Raw genomic sequence first — 18,934 nt, 5'->3', positions numbered from 1 at the left:
GCACTACTTTGTGCATCTGGCTTGAATAGGTACTGGGGGATCAAACCAGGGTCCTTAGACTTTGCAGGCAAGCACCCTAGCCACTAAATCATCTCTCCAGCTCCTGGGTTTGTTTTTCTTTTTTAAATTATTTTTGTTTATTTATTTACTTGAGAATGACAGACAGAAACAGGCAGATTGAGAGAAGGACAGAGAATGGGCGCACCAAGGCCTCCAGCCACTGCAAACGAACTCCAGATACGTGTGCCACCTTCTATATCTGGCTTCTGTGGGTCCTAGGGAATCAAGCTTTGAACTGGGGTCCTTAGGCTTCACAGGCAAGCACCTAACTGCTAAGCCATCTCTCCAGCACCCCCCTCTTTTAAGTAGGGTCTCCTACTAGCCCATGCTGACTTTGTACTCTGTACTTCCAGGCTAACCTTGAATTCACAGCCCTCTTACTACCACTGACTCCAGAAGTCTAGGATTAAAAAGGCATGCACTATCATGCCAGGCCGAAAAGATGTTTTATTTCATTCCTTTAAAAAAAAAATTGCCTCTTTTTATTTAATTTTGAAACAGAGTGTCACTATCCGGCTGATCTTGAATTCAACTTAATGTAGTCCCAACTTGTAATTCTCTTCCTGTTTTGGCTTCTCCAGTTCTGGAATTATAGGCATATGTCACTTCTTGCAGCCAACCAGCCACATGTTTTATCTGCACATAGATGGCAGGTGTTTTGTTTCTGTGTGTGCAAATATGCACTTGTGTCTTAATATGTGCTGTGTTTTTAAGTGTGGTGTTTGCACATGTGTGGGTGTGCAGATGTGCTTCCCCTATGCATGTGGATTCAGAGACTAGAGGAGAATGTTTGATGTTCTCTTTTATTGCTCATCTGCGTGTTTCCTTGAGTTGGAATTTCTCACTGAACTGGGAGACTATTGAACCCCAGCAATTCTTTGGTCTCTGTTCCCTACAGGAATTAGGTTATAGGTGGACAGCTACAACAGTCTTTTACATGGGTTCTGGGTAATCAAACTCAGAGCAAATAAAAGTCAGGCCTGCTGAGGCACTCATGCTTGTACAACAAGGTCTCTTACCTGCCAGCTCCAAGAAATGTTTATAATAGTTTGCACCCTGCTCCCAGTGTCAATGGGAGTCAGATCTTCATACAGTAATAAACTCTCTCTCTCTCTTTCTCTCTTCTTCCCTCCCTCCCTCCCTCCCTCCCTCCCTCCCTCCCTCCTTTCTTTCTTTCTATTGGTTTTTTGAGGTAGGGTCTCTCTCTGGTTTAGGCTGATCTGGAATTCACTGTGTAGTCTCAGGGTGGCCTTGAACTTGTAGTGATCCTCCTCCCTCTGCCTCCCAAGTGCTGGGATTAAAGGCATGCGCCACCACACCCGGCTTTTTTTTTTTTTTAAGAGGGACTCCATTATTCCATTTTTAAATACTTATTTATTTATTGGGTGGGGAGAGAATGAGTGCGCCAGGGCCTACAGCCACTACAGATGTACTCCACATGCATAAGCCACCTTGTGGCTCTGGGTCCCAGGGAACCAAACCTAGGTTCTTAAGCTTCACAGTCAAGTGCTTTAACCACTAAGCCATCTCTCCAGTCCTATTCTTTTATTTATTTATTTTATTTTTATTTTTTAAATTTTTATTTATTTATTTGAGAGCGACAGACACAGAGAGAAAGACAGATAGAGGGGGAGAGAGAGAATGGGCGCGCCAGGGCTTCCAGCCTCTGCAAATGAACTCCAGACGCATGCGCCCCCTTGTGCATCTGGCTAACATGGGACCTGGGGAACCGAGCCTCGAACCGGGGTCCTTAGGCTTCACAGGCAAGTGCTTAACTGCTAAGCCATCTCTCCAGTCCTATTCATTTATTTATTTTTAAAAAATATTTTCATTTACTTATTTGAGAGAGGGAGAGAATGGGAGTGCCAGGGCTTCCAGTTGCTGAAAATGAACTCTGGGCACATGCACCACCTTGTTACATGAGTCCTAGGGAATCGAACTGGGGTCCTTTGTCTTTGCAGGCAAGTGCCTTAACCTCTAAGCCATCAAACAAAAGTTCCAAGGTGATGTGATCTGGCTAGTTTGGGGGAAAAACACTTTTTTGTTTGTTTGTTTGTTTTATGAGGTAGGTCTTGCTGTAGCCCAGGCTGACCTGGAACTCACTGTCGTCTCAGGCTGCTCTTTAACTCACAGTGATCCTCCTACCTCAGCCTCCAGAGTGCTGAAGTTAAGTGTGTGCTACTACACACACACACACACACACACATACTTATTTTTTTTCCCTGAGGCAGGATCTCCCTCTAGTGTAGGGTGACCTGGAATTCATTCTGTAGTCTTAGGGTGGCCTTGAACTCACAATGATCCTCCTACCTCTGCATCCTAAGTGCTAGGATTAAAGGCGTGAGCTACCATGCCGGGCAATTCTGGGCCTTTTTTTCCCCCCGAGGTAGGGTCTGGCCCAGGCTGACCTGGAATTAACTATGTAGTTTCAGGGTAGCCTCGAACTCACAGCAGTCTGGGATTAAAGGCGTGTGCCACCACGCCCGGCTGGTACTGCCCATTTTCAAGAGAGAGAGAGAATGGACTCGCCAGGGCCTCTAGCCACTGCAAACAAATTCCAGATGCATGTACCACCATGTGCATCAGTCTTATGTGTGTTCTGACAATTGAATCTGGGTCCTTTGGCTTTGCAGGAAATCACCTTAACCTGTAAGCTATCTTTCTGGTACTAAACTTGTAAAAAATTATTTTTGTTTATTTGAGAGAGGCAGAGAGAATGAGAGAGAATAATGGGCATACCAGGGCCTCTAGCTACTATGAGTGAACTCTAGATGTATGCCCTACATGGGTATTGGGGAATTGAACCCAGACTGGCAGGCTTTGCAAGCAAGTGCCTTTAACCACTGAGTAATCTCTCCAGCCCAATGAAAGCTTTCTTAACTGATTAGGGGGTTTTTATTTCTTTTTTGTTTAAAGGTGAAGTGGATCCTAAGGAGAGGATAGCACGCCAACGAAAACTATTACAGAAGAAACTTGGCCTTAATATGGGAGAAGCAATTGGAATGAGTACTGAAGAACTCTTTAATGATGAAGATTTGGATTATACTCCAACTTCTGCAGCCCTTGTAAACAAACAACCTGTAGGTAAAACATTTGATTGTTTGATTGCAAATAACAAGACAAAGGGTTTGCTACATTTTGCTTATGCAATTTATTTATTTTGTGCTTCTATTCATTGCTGTGTAGTGATGCTATATTTAATTTATTGTTTTTATAATGTGAATATCTGGTGACATTTTATGAAACAATTTTAGCCTATCTCCTACATATTAAACTATTAGATAAAAGTTGTGGATCTTTTAGGAGCTACTGGAATTGAAAGATTATTGTTTTTCAAAGTGTTCTTTGAGGGGAAAAGTAATTTGGGAGAAGAGAGAGAGAGAGATTAGTGGCTATCTATCATGTGATGATACAAGTCTTTATACTCCCTTACTAAGAAACATGACCACAAACTTGAAAACAGCAAAAAATGAAAAGGTATGTAATGTGAAGTACGAGGAAGTTTCAGGGGCACAGATTTCTCCATATCCTTTTAAGTTTTCTTATGCCTCTTTCCTGAAAATCTCTACATATACCCAATTGTATAGATGTCCATGTAAACAATATTGACTTCTTACACTTGGTACAGCTTGGCCTGCTTATAACAAATGAACACACACTTTTTTTTTCTTTCTTTAAAAACCTTTTATTTATTTATTGAAGAGAGAGCGAGAGTGAGTGAGAGAACGGTACTCAACACATGTATCTGGAGTTTGTTTGCAGTAACAGGAGGCCCTGGTACACCCATATTCTCTCTGTATATATCTCTAACATAAGTATAACAAAGGCATAAATATAATGACAGCCAGGATCGAATGGACGGAAATAAGGTAGGAAGGGAAGTAAGACGTAAATAAAGCATAAGGCCGAGTTAAAAAAAGAAATAAAAATATAATAATGTGATAATTTAGTGTTTATTCAAGCATGGTACAATGTATTGGAGACAGTCAGCTATAGACAACAGCTGTAGAATGGACAGTGCCAATTTGGAGCTTTGTCAGATCCAAATTTAGTCTTGCATGTCATGAGCCTTTAGGAGAAATTGCATAAAGTGTGTTGTGGCCATAGACTCAGTGCAGTACTGTCACGTTCCCCTCATTCCCTGGCTAAGACCTCAGCAGTGCAACTGTACCAGTCACCCTGGGGTACAGTGTAAATTCCAGCTAGGTACAGAAAGTATGTCTAGGCTTGGGACTTAAATAATTTCTGTCACACAAACTGTCTTTTCTTTTTTTTTTTTTTTTTTTTTCAAATAGGGTTCTTGATTTGTTGTCTAAGCTCAAACTCCTGAACTTAGGTGTTCCTTGTACTCCAGCATCTTGACTAGACCTGTGTCACCATATCTGGCCCATCACAGTCTCTTAGGTAGTGTCTCCAGTGAATAGAAAATCGAGAGAAGCAAGTACACAGTGAATGGTTGAGAACGAAGGAGAACATGGGCTCAATTTGTTAGAGGATGCTGGTCCCATCACCTAAGGCTGTACTTGTTATTTATTTATTTATTTTTAGCAGATAGTGTTCATCTTTCTACTATTCAGATCTTTATTGCCACACTGTGTTGAATACTGAAATCTCGCCTCTTAAAAACCTCCCTTTAGGACTGTTCATATGTGCCACATCTGTAGAATTAAAAAAAAAAAAAAAAGCTGGATATAGTTGCACATGCTTTTAATCTCAACACCCTGGGGGCTGAGGTGGGAGGATCACAGTTAAGAAACAAAGAATTAATTGTTGGTACTGGACACATAAGGAAGAAGGAAGAGAGTGATTTTTTTTTTTTTTTTTTGTGGGGGGGATACAGGATCTTGCTTGTGTACCCCGGCTGCCCTCTAATTCTCACCATTCCGTCTACTTCAGCCTCCCAAGTTTTTGAACTAAAAGTGCCACCACTCTGGCTTGAAAATGACATTGTGATACAGCTGCACAAAAGAATAGCTCAAGGCTATCAGAAAATTTAATGTATATTCTAAATAGACACTAAAATTACACATCTAGTTCCCAACTGAAATTGAGACTATAGGTATTTTAACTATAGTAATTCCAATGCAACATTGTTTTATTCTTTTAGACTCTCCAGGCAGCTGAATTGATTGATTCAGAGTTCCGAACAGGAATGAGCAGTAGACAAAAGAACAAAGCTAAAAGAATGGCCAAGTTATTTGCAAAACAGAGATCCAGGGATGCAGTGGAAGCAAATGAGAAGAGGTAGTACTCTTTCTGCTTATTCGCCTACAACACTAATGCTAAGTCTTGTGTCTGCTTGGTTTACATTTTTAAAAATAAATATTTTGCTGACTTTTGTTTTTAGCTGAGTAGTGCTGTTTGGATTATCCTGTCCTGCTCAGTTGTAAGATAATATTTACTGTTTCCAAGGACTTGATACTTAAAAATCCACATAAATGTTTTTTTTTTTCCTTACTAATTACCAGATCCCAATGAAAACTGAAAATACTTAAAAGGGAAAACATTTCAGTCAAGTGAAAAGTGCAAATGCCTAAATAAAAGAAACAAGCCAGGTGTGGTGCATGCCTTTAATCCCAGCACTTGAGAGGCAGAGGTAGGAGGATCATCTAGAGTTCGAGGCCACCCTGAGACTACATAGTGAATTCCAAGGCAGCCTGGAACAGTGTGAGAGCCTATCTTGAAAGACCAAAAACTCCCCAAAGAAAAGAAGAAGAAGGAGAAGGAGAAGAAGAAAAGAAACAGAGGGGGAGTGTGGTTAGGATGAGTAGATTAAAAGGGGAGTATTAGAGGATGAATGGATAGAGTGGGTCCAGGACCACAGGTCAAGAAAATGCATAAGAAAAGTAAAAGTAGTGTTAGGGTGTTAAACCACTTGCTCTGTAGTTGAAGGGTTTTAAAGGTAAACATCTATTAAGATGATACTGGAGTTAAGTGTAGCTAATCCAAAATGTTCTAAAATCAAAAATTTTGTGTATGGGCTTCAGAATTTAGGCTTTGAAGTTAGGGTTATTAATCTGATAAAGTCAATTAAAAAAACCTATACCATCAGAAATGTTTCTGATCCCAAGCATTTTGGATAAGGAACCTTCAATTTGAAATAATCTAATAAGTATTCCTGCCAGTTTTTATTCATAAAAGCACTTTTACTCAAACATTTCATTATTGGAAAGACCTTACTTTTTAGAATTCAAAAATTACTTATCCAAGCATTTATTAGGTATCGTCTATCTGCCAAGGACTGGTCTAGGGCCAGTGGGTACAATAATGGATAAAATTGGTAATTCATGCCTGTGATGCTTATATACTAAAGGAGTAATGTGGCATAAATAAAATATCTTATATGTGTACATACCTATATGTGTAACATTCATGATAGGAGCTAAAAAGGGAAAGAATGACAAAACAAGAAAGGGACATGTGAAACATGGGTATAGACTTTGAAATTTTAGACGGTTTTGGAGGGCTTCCCAGGGTGATGACTTATATATATATAGGTAAAGCTCTCAAAAAAGTGAGGGTATTGCCGGGCATGGTGGTGCACGCCTTTAATCCCAGCACTTGGGAGGCAGAGGTAGGAGGATCGCCAAGAGTTCAAGGCCACCCTGAGACTACATAGTGAATTCCAGGTTAGCCTGAGCCAGAGTGAGACCCTACCTCAAAAAAACCAAAAAAAAAAAAAAAAAAAAAAAAGTGAGGGTATTGGCTCCAAAGATCTAGAAAAAGACATTCATAGTAGAGGGACTCAGGATAGCAAATACCTGGAAGTAGAAGCACGCCCACCAGGTATAAGAATGTAAGGTGACCAGTGTAGCTACAGTGGAGAGAAGTAAAGCAGTGATCTTACAGAAAAATCGGCTGACCTAGTAGACCACACTATTAACAATAGAGAGAGGGGAGAGATTCAGAGAAAGTATACACTTTACAATATACTATTTATTCCTTTTAAGCATTAAGGGGATTATGATCAAAGTGCATTATAGTATGTGTGATGTATGTATGAATGAGTGATTATATGTATATGCCTGATAAATAAGAACTGTCCAGGCATGGTGGCAAGTGCCTTTAATCCCAGCACTTGGGAAGCTGGGGTAGGAGGATCACTATGAGTTCAAGGCCAGGATGAGACTACATAGTGAATTCCATGTCAGCCTTGGCTACTGTGAGACTCTACTTCGGAAAACCAAAGCTAAATTAAAAACCCAAAACAATAATAACTTAAAAAAAAAGTTTTTGTTTTGTTTGTTTCTTGCTATTTAGCATAGGCTTGGTTTGAATTTATGATCCTCCTACGTCAGCTTCCTGAGTGCTGGCATTAAGGTTTGTGCTATCATATCCAGCTCGGAAGGCAGCTAGCTCACCACTATACAACCAGTGCTGCACCCATACTCAGCTAGACTAAAGCCAGTGTCTTGTCCTGTCCTTTGTATTTTTTTAGGTCAACATTGACATTTATAGCATTTTTTCCAGATTTTATATTATTAGTTGTAAGTTGTCTTATTTTTTTTGTATATTTTTCAAGAATTGGTAAACTTACATTGTATTAGTTTGTTAGATTTCTCCATAGTACAAAAGCCTAGAAAATTACTGGCTAGATTTAAGTTGTTGGAATAAGTTGAATTTAAAATTTAAAGGAAGGGAGCTAGTTGTAGAGAAGCAGAAAAAAAATGATGAGTTAGATTTGCAATTCAACTTGAACGAAAATCATTCACTGCCCCTTAGAGTATTGAGATATATTTTGCTGAAAATATTAAGCAGTTACAGTTGATACATGAGATGTTGAAATGATGGATTCTCTTACATTCATTGTAGTTGATTCACATTATTCTTCATTGGCTTTTTAAACTGGTGACTTATGACTTCTTATTTTTTAGCAATGATAGCACTGATGGAGAGCCAGAAGAAAAGAGACGAAAAATAACAAATGTTGTTATCAATCAGACTGCAAATGATTCCAAAGTCTTAATTGATAATATTCCAGACAGTTCTTCCTTGCTTGAAGAGGTATATTGAAATTGTTGATAATATTCTCAAACTAATGTGTCCGTAGAGATTTTGTCACTTGTATGAAACTGTATTAGCAGAAATTTCATGTTGCTGGTCATGTTGGTGCATGCTTTTAATCCCAGTACTTGGTGGCCTAGGAAGGAGGATCCCAGTGAGTTTGAGACCATCCTAAGACTGCATAGTGAATTTTAGGTCAGCCTGGGCTAGAAGAGTGAGATTCTACCTTGAAAAACCACCTTCCCCCCACCAAAAAAAAAATCTTGCATCTTTGTTACTAAAAGTAACTTACTAAAAACAAATTAAGCCAGGTGTGGTGGCCCATGCCTTTGTATCCCAGTACTTGGAAGGTAGAGGTAGGAGAAGTGCTGAGTTCAATGCTAGCCTGAGACTACACAGTGAGATCCAGGTCAGTCCAGGGCTAGAGTGAGATCCTACCTCAGAGAAATGAAACCAAACCAAACTAAATAGATAGATAAAAGAATAACTAAATAAATATTTAAAGCCTACTTAGAGCCTACAAATAAACATTTTTTTGGATTTTCTTAGTTGCTTTGATACTAAAGGTGTTTGTGGGTTTTTTTTTTCTTTTTTTCTTTTTCTTTTTTTTTTGAGGTAGGGTCTCAGTCTAGTCCAGCTGACTTGGAGTTCACTGTGTAGTCTCAGGCTGGCCCCAAATTCACAGGGATCCTCCTACCTCTGACTTCTGAGTGCTGGGTTTAAGGGCATGCACACCAGCTAAAGTTTTTGAAGTAATAGTAATCTTTATATCTTTCTTATTCAGACAAATGAATGGCCTCTGGAAAGCTTTTGTGAAGAACTTTGCAATGACCTTTTTAATCCCTCCTGGGAGGTAAGACATCTTCATCACAGTTCCTTTTAGCTCTATTTTTGGTACTAATGAAGTCAACAGTGTCAAGGATAGTGTACTTTGTCAAGATCCCTGCTTTTCTCTTGGATTCTTTTTAGGACTTTTGACTTCTAAATACAAATTTTTATTCTATTTCTCATAACTTTTAATCATATTCTGAAGTGAACCATTCTTTTCTACAGTGGAGGCTTGCATTTCTCTCCTAGGTAGTAAAAAATTCTTTGTCTTTGCCGGGCGTGGTGGCGCACGCCTTTAATCCCAGCCCTCGGGAGGCAGAGGTAGGAGGATCGCCATGAGTTCAAGGCCACCCTGAGACTACATAGTGAATTCCAGGTCAGCCTGAGCTAGAGTGAGACTCTACCTCGAAATCCCCCCCCCCCCCAAAAAAATTCTTTGTCTTTGGAACTGGATAGTTTGTTGTTTATTTTTCCAGGCAAGATCTTATTCTGACCCAGACTCACCTAGAACTCATTCATAGCTCCAGGATGGCCTCATGGATCCTGCCACACCACCAGGCCTGGCTCCTTTTTTTTTTCTTTCTTTTATTTGGAGGTAGTCTTTTTGATGTAACCCAGGCTGTCCTTGAATTTGTGATACTCCCGCCCCAGCCTCCTGAGTGCAGGTATTACAAGTATGTTTTGCTATGGCCAGCCTAAAATGGATAGTTTTGGTTGACCAACAATAGTAAGTTAAGGCCTGGGATTATATCTCAATTGTGTTGCAGCAGGAATTTAGCATATAAAGGCTCTGGGTTCAAACAACACTCCAAAAAAAAAAAAAAAAGTAGTTTCCAAAACCTGCTTTTGGCCTTAGAAGTTTGTCTTCAGAGATCTTTACTGGGTTCCTAGTATGTAAGAAAGATGAAAGACTCCAGTTGAATTTGTGGATTGGTAGCTTCAAACCATTTTATCCTATCCCCCTTTGGCTAGACCCTGGGCTAAAAAATAAAACAACTCGAAACTGCCATGAATGTGGTGGTGTACCCTTGGTATAATGCTGGCTTAACATGTATGAAGCCTTGGGTTTGATCCCAAACACTAAAATGAGAGAAAGAGATAAGAAAAAAAAAATATTTCTTTGCTTTATTTATTTATTTGAGAGTGACAGAGAAGAAGGGAGAGAGAGGTAGAGAGAGAGAGAGAATGGGTGTGCCAGGGCCTCCAACCACTGCAAGCGAACTCTAGCTGCTGCATGCACCACCTTGTGTATCTGGCTTACCTGGGTTCTGGGGAATTGAGCTTCGAACCAGGGTCCTTAGGCTTCACAGGCAAGCACTTTATTGCTACGCCATCTCTCCAGCCCTCAAATAGGATTTTAAATCAGTGGGTATAATGCCAGTGTCCTTTTACCCTTCATAGGACACTTAAGAGAGGTGATTCATCTAAGGGCTATACTGAAGCATTACTCATGAAATGTTTTGTTTGAATTGCCTTGTTTGGCACATGCCACTGGTAACTTTAGAGTTGATTTATGTTGCATATATTTCTAGAATGTTGGTTTTTAGGCTATAAAGAATAATATACAACTTCTCTCCCAAGTTCTGTATAGTGATGATTGTAGGTAAAGCATAGGGGTGTGGTAGCCATGAGGCTTTATATCTTTTCTTTTCTTTATTAGTTATGTACATACTCAGTGTGTAAACAACCATGTTGGTACCATCGTTAGTGTCTTCTCTGTCCTACCCCCTTTGAAGGGACCCTTCTCGTTGGGGATTGTGTCATGCATTGTGGGAGTAGCCATCAGTTATCGGGAGAGGCAATGTCTCTGCATAATTTCTCAACTTGTGGCTCCAACAATCTTTCTACCCCCTCTTCTGTGAATTTCCCTGAGCCATGTTTGGTTCATTTTAGGTCTACTAAAGTGATGGCATCTTGGGAGCCTCTTTGTCTCTGGATATCTGGTTTGGTAGGAGTTGAGTGTTCTCTGTGTCTATCTCCTTCACCCTTGTGCTGATACCAGGTTCACCAAGAAATCAGCACTCTTGCTCTTTTTCCCAATTTTTCTATGGTTTCAGCTGGGGGCCTGGTAAGGTGCAATGGGCTGATTCTCTCCTCAGGTTCTGCATCCATATATGCTATCTTTGGCAGTAGGGTCTTACCATTAACCTTTGGTGGGTCATGAAGTGCTCTGGCAGAAATCTGTCTTCTTTTGGGAAACCTTGTAGATATGTCTGATCAACGAGGCTTTATATCTTTAAAGATTTTGGAATAACTATTTTCTCAATTACTTTTAAAACCTTCCATATAATCAAAACGTTATGAAATTAATATATTAATCTGAAAAAGAGAATCAGATTCTCCAGTGGAGAATGAAGTCAACGCTGGATAAATGGGATAACCATTATTATTTTAGAGAGAATTTAATAGGTGTAGGCCCTCTTGTAGCCCAAGATTGGTGGGAGCTTGATATTGGAGAGCAGACTTGTTTTTTGGACATGGTTCTGTCTTGTCTTCCCAGTTCCAGCTACGGCTCCTGTTCCACTGAACAGATCCGTTAGCCAATTCAAGAGCAGTTGGCTGCCAACCATGGCTGTGTGCCACTATTGCACTTGGGTGAACATCACGTCAGGTTGTTTGCTGCTGATTAGCTTAGATCACGAGTTGCTTGGACAGATGTTGACCATTTTTCCCTAGTCACGCATGTAGCGCCTTCTGGCACTAGACAAGCTAACTGTCTGGGGACTGACTCTTCTAGATTCTAGCCTTGTTCAGTACCAATAGTATAAGGTGTCTCTGGTAGTAGGGTCTTACCATTAACCTTTGGTGGGTCCATCAAGTGCTCTGGCAGAAATCTGTCTTCTTTTGGGAAACCTTGTCGGTCTTGTCTGATCAATGGGGCTTTATATCCTAAAGATTTTAGAATAATTGTTTTCTCTATTTCTTTTTAAACCTTCCATGTAACCAAAAAATGTTATGAAATAAATATATGTAATTCCTTTGAATAAAAACACATTCTTGCACAGAACTATTTATTTAGTTTTATAATATTCTAGCATAAATGTGTCTTATAAAAAAGTTTTTTTAAATAGATGATTCAGTAATATCAACAGTGGTTGATTGGAAAGACTTTTTCATATTGAAGAAAAGTTAAACACAGTTTCTTTAAACATTTAATCTTTGACATTTTTCTTCTTGATTCATTACAGGTTCGACATGGAGCAGGCACTGGGCTTCGAGAAATTCTTAAAGCTCATGGGAAAAGTGGTGGTAAAATGGGAGACAGCACTTTAGAAGAGGTAAGTATTTTAGAGCTACATTTATTTAGTCACCCATATTTTAATAGTTGCACCCCCCCCCCCGAGGGAGGGTCTCACTGTAGCTCAGACTGACCTGGATCTCATTCTGCAGTCTCAGGATGGCCTTGAACTCAAAGCTATCCTCCTACCCCTGTTACCCAAGTGCTGAGATTAAAGGTGTGTACCACCATGCCTAGCCTTTTTTTTTTTTTTTTTTTTTTTTTTTTTAAAGAGAGAGTGGGCACACTAGGGTCTCTAGCCATGCAAACAAACTCTAGACACATGTGCCACCTTGTGCATCTGGCTTTATGTGGCTACTGGGGAATCGAACCTGGTCCTTTGGCTTTGCAGTCTCGTGCTTTAACCACTAAGCTATCTTTCCAGCCCTGTAGTTGGTCTCTTTTGTGATTTAGAGAAGTTATAAGAAGAGTGAGAAAAGGTAGAAATATTAAGAGGTGAGAAAAAGACATCTGTAGATATAGAATAAGTCCAGGAAAAAGACATGTTCAGAAATGTTGGGTGGAAGAAGCTGTTAAAGGAGGAGTATTTGAGCAGGATGTAATGAATAGAAAAGTAGATTAAGGAGACTGAAATGTTAAGAGGTCAGTGAGTAACATGATTAATATAGCAAGAAACACTGGTAATAGAACAGATGATAGTGTGTGACAGGGAGACTTGATACCTGTGTAACTTTAAGCAGTGTTGTTCCTATTAGAGTACAAGTAACATGGTAGAATCCATGAATGTAGGCATTTTGATACGCTGTTTGAATCTGATTATCAAACAGAACATGGCTTCTTTTAAACAGTATTCAGGACTCTTCTACTTTTGGTTATTTTTTATGCTAAGATACTCTCAATATTTTTTATTTTGTACTTAAAGTTGCTGCGCCCTCTTAATCCCAGTATAAAGTTGACCTCTATCTGTTATTTAAAAATGATTATATCTTAATAGATGATCCAACAGCATCAAGAGTGGTTGGAAGACTTAGTTATTAGACTTCTTTGTGTTTTTGCATTGGACAGATTTGGAGACTTTGTTTCAGATGAAGTAAGTATCATCTAGGTAAAACTTGTCCATTCTAATCTCAAATTCTATAGAATACGTTTTTCAGAATATGACTTTTTCTTTATGTTCTGTAGGTTGTAGCACCAGTTCGTGAAACTTGTGCTCAAACATTGGGTGTGGTTTTAAAACACATGAATGAATCAGGAGTTCATAAAACTGTGGATGTGCTGCTAAAATTACTTACACAAGAACAGTGGGAAGTTAGACATGGGGGTCTGCTGGGAATCAAATATGCACTGGCAGTTCGTCAGGTAAATACTTCCACTTTTGAATTGTATATAAAAGACATATTTTTCAGTATTATGTGGGTTTTGTTGCTTTATTTTCTTCTCTTGCTTATCACATTTAAGAATATAACTTCTCTTCCTATTCCTAAAGGCTAGCTAATAATGTTTTGAAATTTCCTAAGGTTTTTCTTTGGTCTTAGTTGCCAGCAACAAGCATTCCCTGGGGTTTCTGCTTATATACCCAAGCTTTCTACCTCTTTTCCTTTTCTGCTACCTTACTTGTTCCTGGCATTGTTAGCCCCTCTTCTCTGCCTTGTGCTTCTTCAAACAAAGCAGTTTTTCATTATTCCTGTATTTATTATTCCTAGCCTCTGTAGATAACAGGATGGAAACCATCTTACTAGTTTTTGAAAATTATGCCTATTCCATAACAAGGCCAGTTTTTTTTTTTTTTTATAATTTTTATTTATTTATTTATTTGAGAGCAACAGACACAGAGTGAAAGACAGATAGAGGGAGAGAGAGAGAATGGGCGCGCCAGGGCTTCCAGCCTCTGCAAACGAACTCCAGACGCGTGCGCCCCCTTGTGCATCTGGCTAACGTGGGACCTGGGGAACCAAGCCTCGAACTGGGGTCCTTAGGCTTCACAGGCAAGCGCTTAACCGCTAAGCCATCTCTCCAGACCAAGGCCAGTTTTTTAAATAAAATAACAGTTTTGTCTCTCTTTGGTTTTTTGAGATAGGGTCTCAATGTAGCCCAGGCTGATCTGGAATTCACTAAGGAGTCTCAGGGTGGCCTTGAACTCACAGCGATCCTCCTACCTCTGCCTCCCAAGTGCTGGGATTGAAGGCATGCGCCACCACGCCTGGCTTAGTTTTGTCATTTTTTAAAAAAGATTTTATTTATTTGAGAGAGAGAGAGAGAAAGGGAGGGAGGGAGGGAGGAAAGAGAGAATAGGCATGCCAGGGCCACTGCAAACGAACTCCAGATGCATATGCCACCATGTGCATCTGGCTTACGTGGGACCTGGAGAATTGAACCTGGGTCTTTAGGCTTCACAGGCACATGCTTTAACCAGTGAGCCATCTGTCCAGCCCAGTTTTGTCATTTTTATCACTACTAATATGCTATATTATCATTTGTTTCTCTTCATTTTTTAATTTTTTTGATTAGCATAGAAAAATACTAGGTTTATTTTGACATTTTCATATCAGTATACCATACTTTGTTATTCACTCCTCACTACTCTGCTTCATGCCTCACTTCTGTATTCAGTTACAATCTCTTGCTTTCCTTCTTCCTTCTGTTTAGACCACTTACTCTTTTTAATATGACACTGAACCCCCAACCTTCAGATTATGATTATTATCATTCCATTCTTTCTACTTTCTTGTTCTGTATATTGAAGGTTAAATCTAATTCTGTTTGTTTATTGGGGGGTGGAATGAGAATGCACACCATGGTCTCTAGCCATTGCAAACAAATTCCACACACATGGCTTGTGTGGGTACTGGGGAATCAAACCTGGGTCCTTTGGCTTTGTGGGAAAGCACCTTAACGGCTCTCTAGCACAAATCTTAATTCTTCGTATGAGAAACAAAGTCACCTGTCTTTCTTCTGGCTTACTTTGCTTAGTATAGTGATCTCTAATTTTACCCTTTTCTCTACAATGATCATAATGTTCTCCTTTTCAGCTGTAGAAACTTCCATTGTCTAGTTGTATATGCACCACATTTTCCTTACTTGTTGACGGACATCTTGGGTATTATAAATAGTGATAATCCCGTGCAAGTATCTTTGTGGTATGTTGACTTAGAATTGTTTGGGTACATTCTCAGGAGTAGAATATATAACTGGATCATGTGATAGTCTATTTTTAGTTTTGTTTTTTTTTTTTCTGGTTTTTCAAGGTAGGATTTCACTCTAGCTCAGGCTGACCTGGAATTCACTATGTAGTCTCAGGGTGGCCTCAAACTCATGGCAATCCTTCTACCTCTGCCTCCCGAGTGCTGGGATTAAAGGTGTGTGCCACCATGCCTGGCTAGTTTTTTTAAAAAAATATTTTTATTATTTGAGAGAGAGAGGGAGGGGGCAGGCAGGCAGATAGAGAGAGTGGCCGTACCAGGACCTCCCGCTGCTGCAAATGAATTCCAGATACTGTGCCACCTTGTGCATCAGGTTTATGTGGGTCCTGGAGAGTTAAATCTTGGTTCTTTGGCTTTGCAGGCAAGTGCCTTAACCCCTAAAGCCATCTCTCCAGTCCTATTTTTAGTTTGTTTTTTTTTTTAAAGTCCCCATGATTTATATCAATCTCAATGATGTTCAAACATCCCCATAATGCAAAGTCTTAACTGAGTCACAATAACAAGAAATTCTTCCTAAACCCATAATGGCACAGAATAAACACTCATACTGCAAAACATGGTGTTGGGCATCTCAAATAAATATTCAACCTACACAAGATTTAAACAGGGCAAACAGCATACTTTGTAGCTCCAAGTCCAACAAGTGTTGTCACTGACAAATCTGCACATCTGATCATTCTAGCCAGCAGCAAATCTCTGGAGTTCCAACTCTGCCCCTCCGGCTTGGCTACTCAGTCCTGAAAATCTTCATCCAGGACGGGCAGCTCTTCTTAGCAGCAGTCTCACGGTCCTGTTATCTCCACTGAGTCTCCACTGCAACCCACGGCTCATCCTCACGGCTCTGTCGGGTCTCCATGTAGGCATTCCTTAGCAGATGTGGTTCACATTGCCCATGGCCATTTCCAAACCACAAGACCGTGTTGCAAATTCAATGACCCTCTGTTTCCTGCATATCTTATATGCCATAATACCAGATAGGGCACCAGTTTGTTAATCCAGGGTGGAATAAAGCAGACTTTGAAGAACAGGAGACTCATTGAGCATTCAGGCTCCTTCATAAGAGTCTTCATTGTTTCTGTTGCCCCTGTCCCAAGGGTTGTAATTTCTCACACAATTGCAGTTGTATGGGTAGAAGTTTTAGCCCAAAGTTTTCTTTCTGTTCCATATTGCTCTGCTCACACCAGTCTATTTCTACACAAAGCAACCCTGCACAAGTTCTTAGGACATGGGCAAAACAGTGAGCCTCACACACAAACCTCTTCTAGTCCAGTCCAGGCAAAGCTTTTTCTCACCCTTGCATGCAAAACCTCAGATTCTGTAGTTCTTACTACATTCAGGTCTTTCAACTCTGATCAGAATAATACAGCAAGCTGTACTTACAGCACTGAAAGCCGTCTCTTAGGCCACAATTTCAAATACGTCCACATTCTTCTTGTCGACATCTCTTCGTTCCCTTTCTCTTCCCTTCACCTTCGGTTCGCCGGCGGCTTTTGTATTTCTAAAGGCTCGTGCTTCTCTCTCCTATTTTTAGTTTTTTGAGGAACCTCTATATTGATTTCCATAGTGGATATACCAATTTACATTCATACCAGTAGCATGCAAGGTTGTGAGATAATCCCACCCCCCCTTTTGAGGCAGAGCCTCACATCATAGTGTAGACTGATGTGGAACTTAAGTATCTTGCCTTAGCCTCCTGAGTGCTGAAATTAGAGGCCTGAGTAACCTTACCTCACCTCATTTTTAGCAGTACCAATTCTAAGATTCTGAGTATATGATCACAGGAGTAGCCTCTGGGAAACTCACCTTACTAGGGAACATTAAAAAAAATTAGATCAGAGTAGTGAGAAGCAGAAATATATGGCTTCTTTTTTTGGTGGGGGGGAGGGTTTCAAGGTATGGTCTCACTGTAGCCTGGGCTGACCTGGAATTTGTATGTGCAGTCTTAGGGTAGCCTCGAGCTCACAGTGGTCCTCTTACTTCTGCCTCTAGTTCTGACGTTAAAGGTACGTGGCACCTTGCCTGACAGGAATGGCTTTTCTTTCCCACTTCTCCTATACCTCTCTGATCAATGGTTTTGAATAAGAAATACAAAGTAAGGGCCTGGCATATATGTATTTAGGGATACACAGAACTCATCTTACATAGGAAGTGTTCTGATTTTTAAGTAACATACTGTAATAATAGTACTTGACAGTATTGTAATCTTTCCTAAGTGGGATTATTTCTGTAGGTTTCCACTGATGTTATCATTTATTTCTGTTTATGTGGTTCTTTTTAAATTTATCAATATTGGAATGTATGGTGTTCATATCACAAAGCTAATAGCATGTTTGAGGATAATAATTATTCTATAGCAAATCAGACAACTTTGATGTACTGTTTTACAGGATGTAATTAATACTTTATTGCCTAAAGTTTTAACTCGAATAATTGAAGGCCTCCAGGACCTGGATGATGATGTCAGAGCTGTTGCTGCAGCATCATTGGTGCCTGTAGTAGAAAGTCTTGTATACCTTCAGACACAAAAGGTAAATTAACTTTTTAAAAATGTTTTCTTCTTGGGCTGGAAGGATGGCTTAGTGGTTAAGGCATTTGCCTGCAAAGCCAAAGGACCCAGGTTCTATTCCCCAAGACCCACGTTGGCCAGATGCACAAGGGTCACATGCATCTGGAGTTCTTTGGCAGTGGCTGGAGGCCCTGGCACACTCATTCTTTCCCTCTTTCTTTCTCAAATAAATAAATAAAAATATTTTTTAAAATGTTTGCTTCTCAATTCTCAGTTTTCTTGTGACAAACATCCCTCTTCTTAATTTTGTGCAAAACCTGCGCTGTCCAAATTTATTGGAATTATGTTGTTGACTTAGTTATTCTTGGGATATGATTTAATATGACTTGTGAATATTGTGTGTGTAAAATTGCTAACTTTAAACTGATCTTACATAGGTACCCTCCATTATAAATACTTTATGGGATGCCCTTCTGGAATTAGATGATCTAACAGCATCAACAAATAGTATTATGACTCTTCTTTCATCCTTGTTAACTTACCCTCAGGTCCAGCAGTGCAGGTAAGTATTTCCAATTAGTGGTATAGCATAAAATTTATATATCTTTCCAGATAATGTATCCAAAATATAAAATATTCTAGCACATTTCAGAATAGTGATGTAGGGTCTAGAGAGATGGTTTAGCTGTTAAGGTGTTTGCCTTCAAAGCCAAAGGACCCTAGTTAGATTCCCCGGAACCCATGTAAGCCAGATGCCCAAGGGGGCACATGCATCTGGAGTTCATCTGCAGTGGCTGGAGGTCCTGGTACACCCATTCTCTGTCTCTCTCTGCCTCTTTTTTCTGTCGTGCTCTCTCTCTCTCTTTCTCTCCTTCCCTCCCTCTCCTCTCTGCCTCTTTCTCTCCAATAAAGTAATATATATGTTTATATATATATGTAAATATTTTAAGATATTTAAAATAATATAAATATATACATCTTTTTTAAAGAATAGTATTATAAGTTGGGGTGTCACAGCCACTTTCAAGAGTTATTTTCTTCCTTATAGCTACTGACACAAGTGGGGCAGGAAAGGTTATTTGTCACAGTTGGGATTGT

The 18,934-nt window shown here is 39.8% G+C and overlaps 1 protein-coding gene across 2 annotated transcripts in view; it reads left to right on the top strand.

Moving 5' to 3' along the window:
* Window positions 1-18,934, top strand: part of Btaf1 (B-TFIID TATA-box binding protein associated factor 1) — a 130,051-nt gene that overhangs the window by 43,573 nt on the left and 67,544 nt on the right. For both annotated transcript variants that reach the window (XM_045153974.1, XM_045153979.1), the window contains 9 exons: window positions 2,977-3,140; window positions 5,168-5,304; window positions 7,935-8,064; window positions 8,849-8,917; window positions 12,081-12,170; window positions 13,125-13,220; window positions 13,313-13,489; window positions 17,718-17,858; window positions 18,274-18,398. In XM_045153974.1, the coding sequence (XP_045009909.1) occupies window positions 2,977-3,140; window positions 5,168-5,304; window positions 7,935-8,064; window positions 8,849-8,917; window positions 12,081-12,170; window positions 13,125-13,220; window positions 13,313-13,489; window positions 17,718-17,858; window positions 18,274-18,398 (1,129 nt within the window). The remainder of the gene's footprint in view (window positions 1-2,976; window positions 3,141-5,167; window positions 5,305-7,934; window positions 8,065-8,848; window positions 8,918-12,080; window positions 12,171-13,124; window positions 13,221-13,312; window positions 13,490-17,717; window positions 17,859-18,273; window positions 18,399-18,934) is intronic.

This window comes from Jaculus jaculus, chromosome 1, assembly GCF_020740685.1.
Source record: "Jaculus jaculus isolate mJacJac1 chromosome 1, mJacJac1.mat.Y.cur, whole genome shotgun sequence".
Lineage (NCBI taxonomy): Eukaryota > Metazoa > Chordata > Mammalia > Rodentia > Dipodidae > Jaculus > Jaculus jaculus.
Note: the sequence above shows the minus strand (reverse complement) of the source record. Positions and strands in the feature narration are given on the sequence as shown.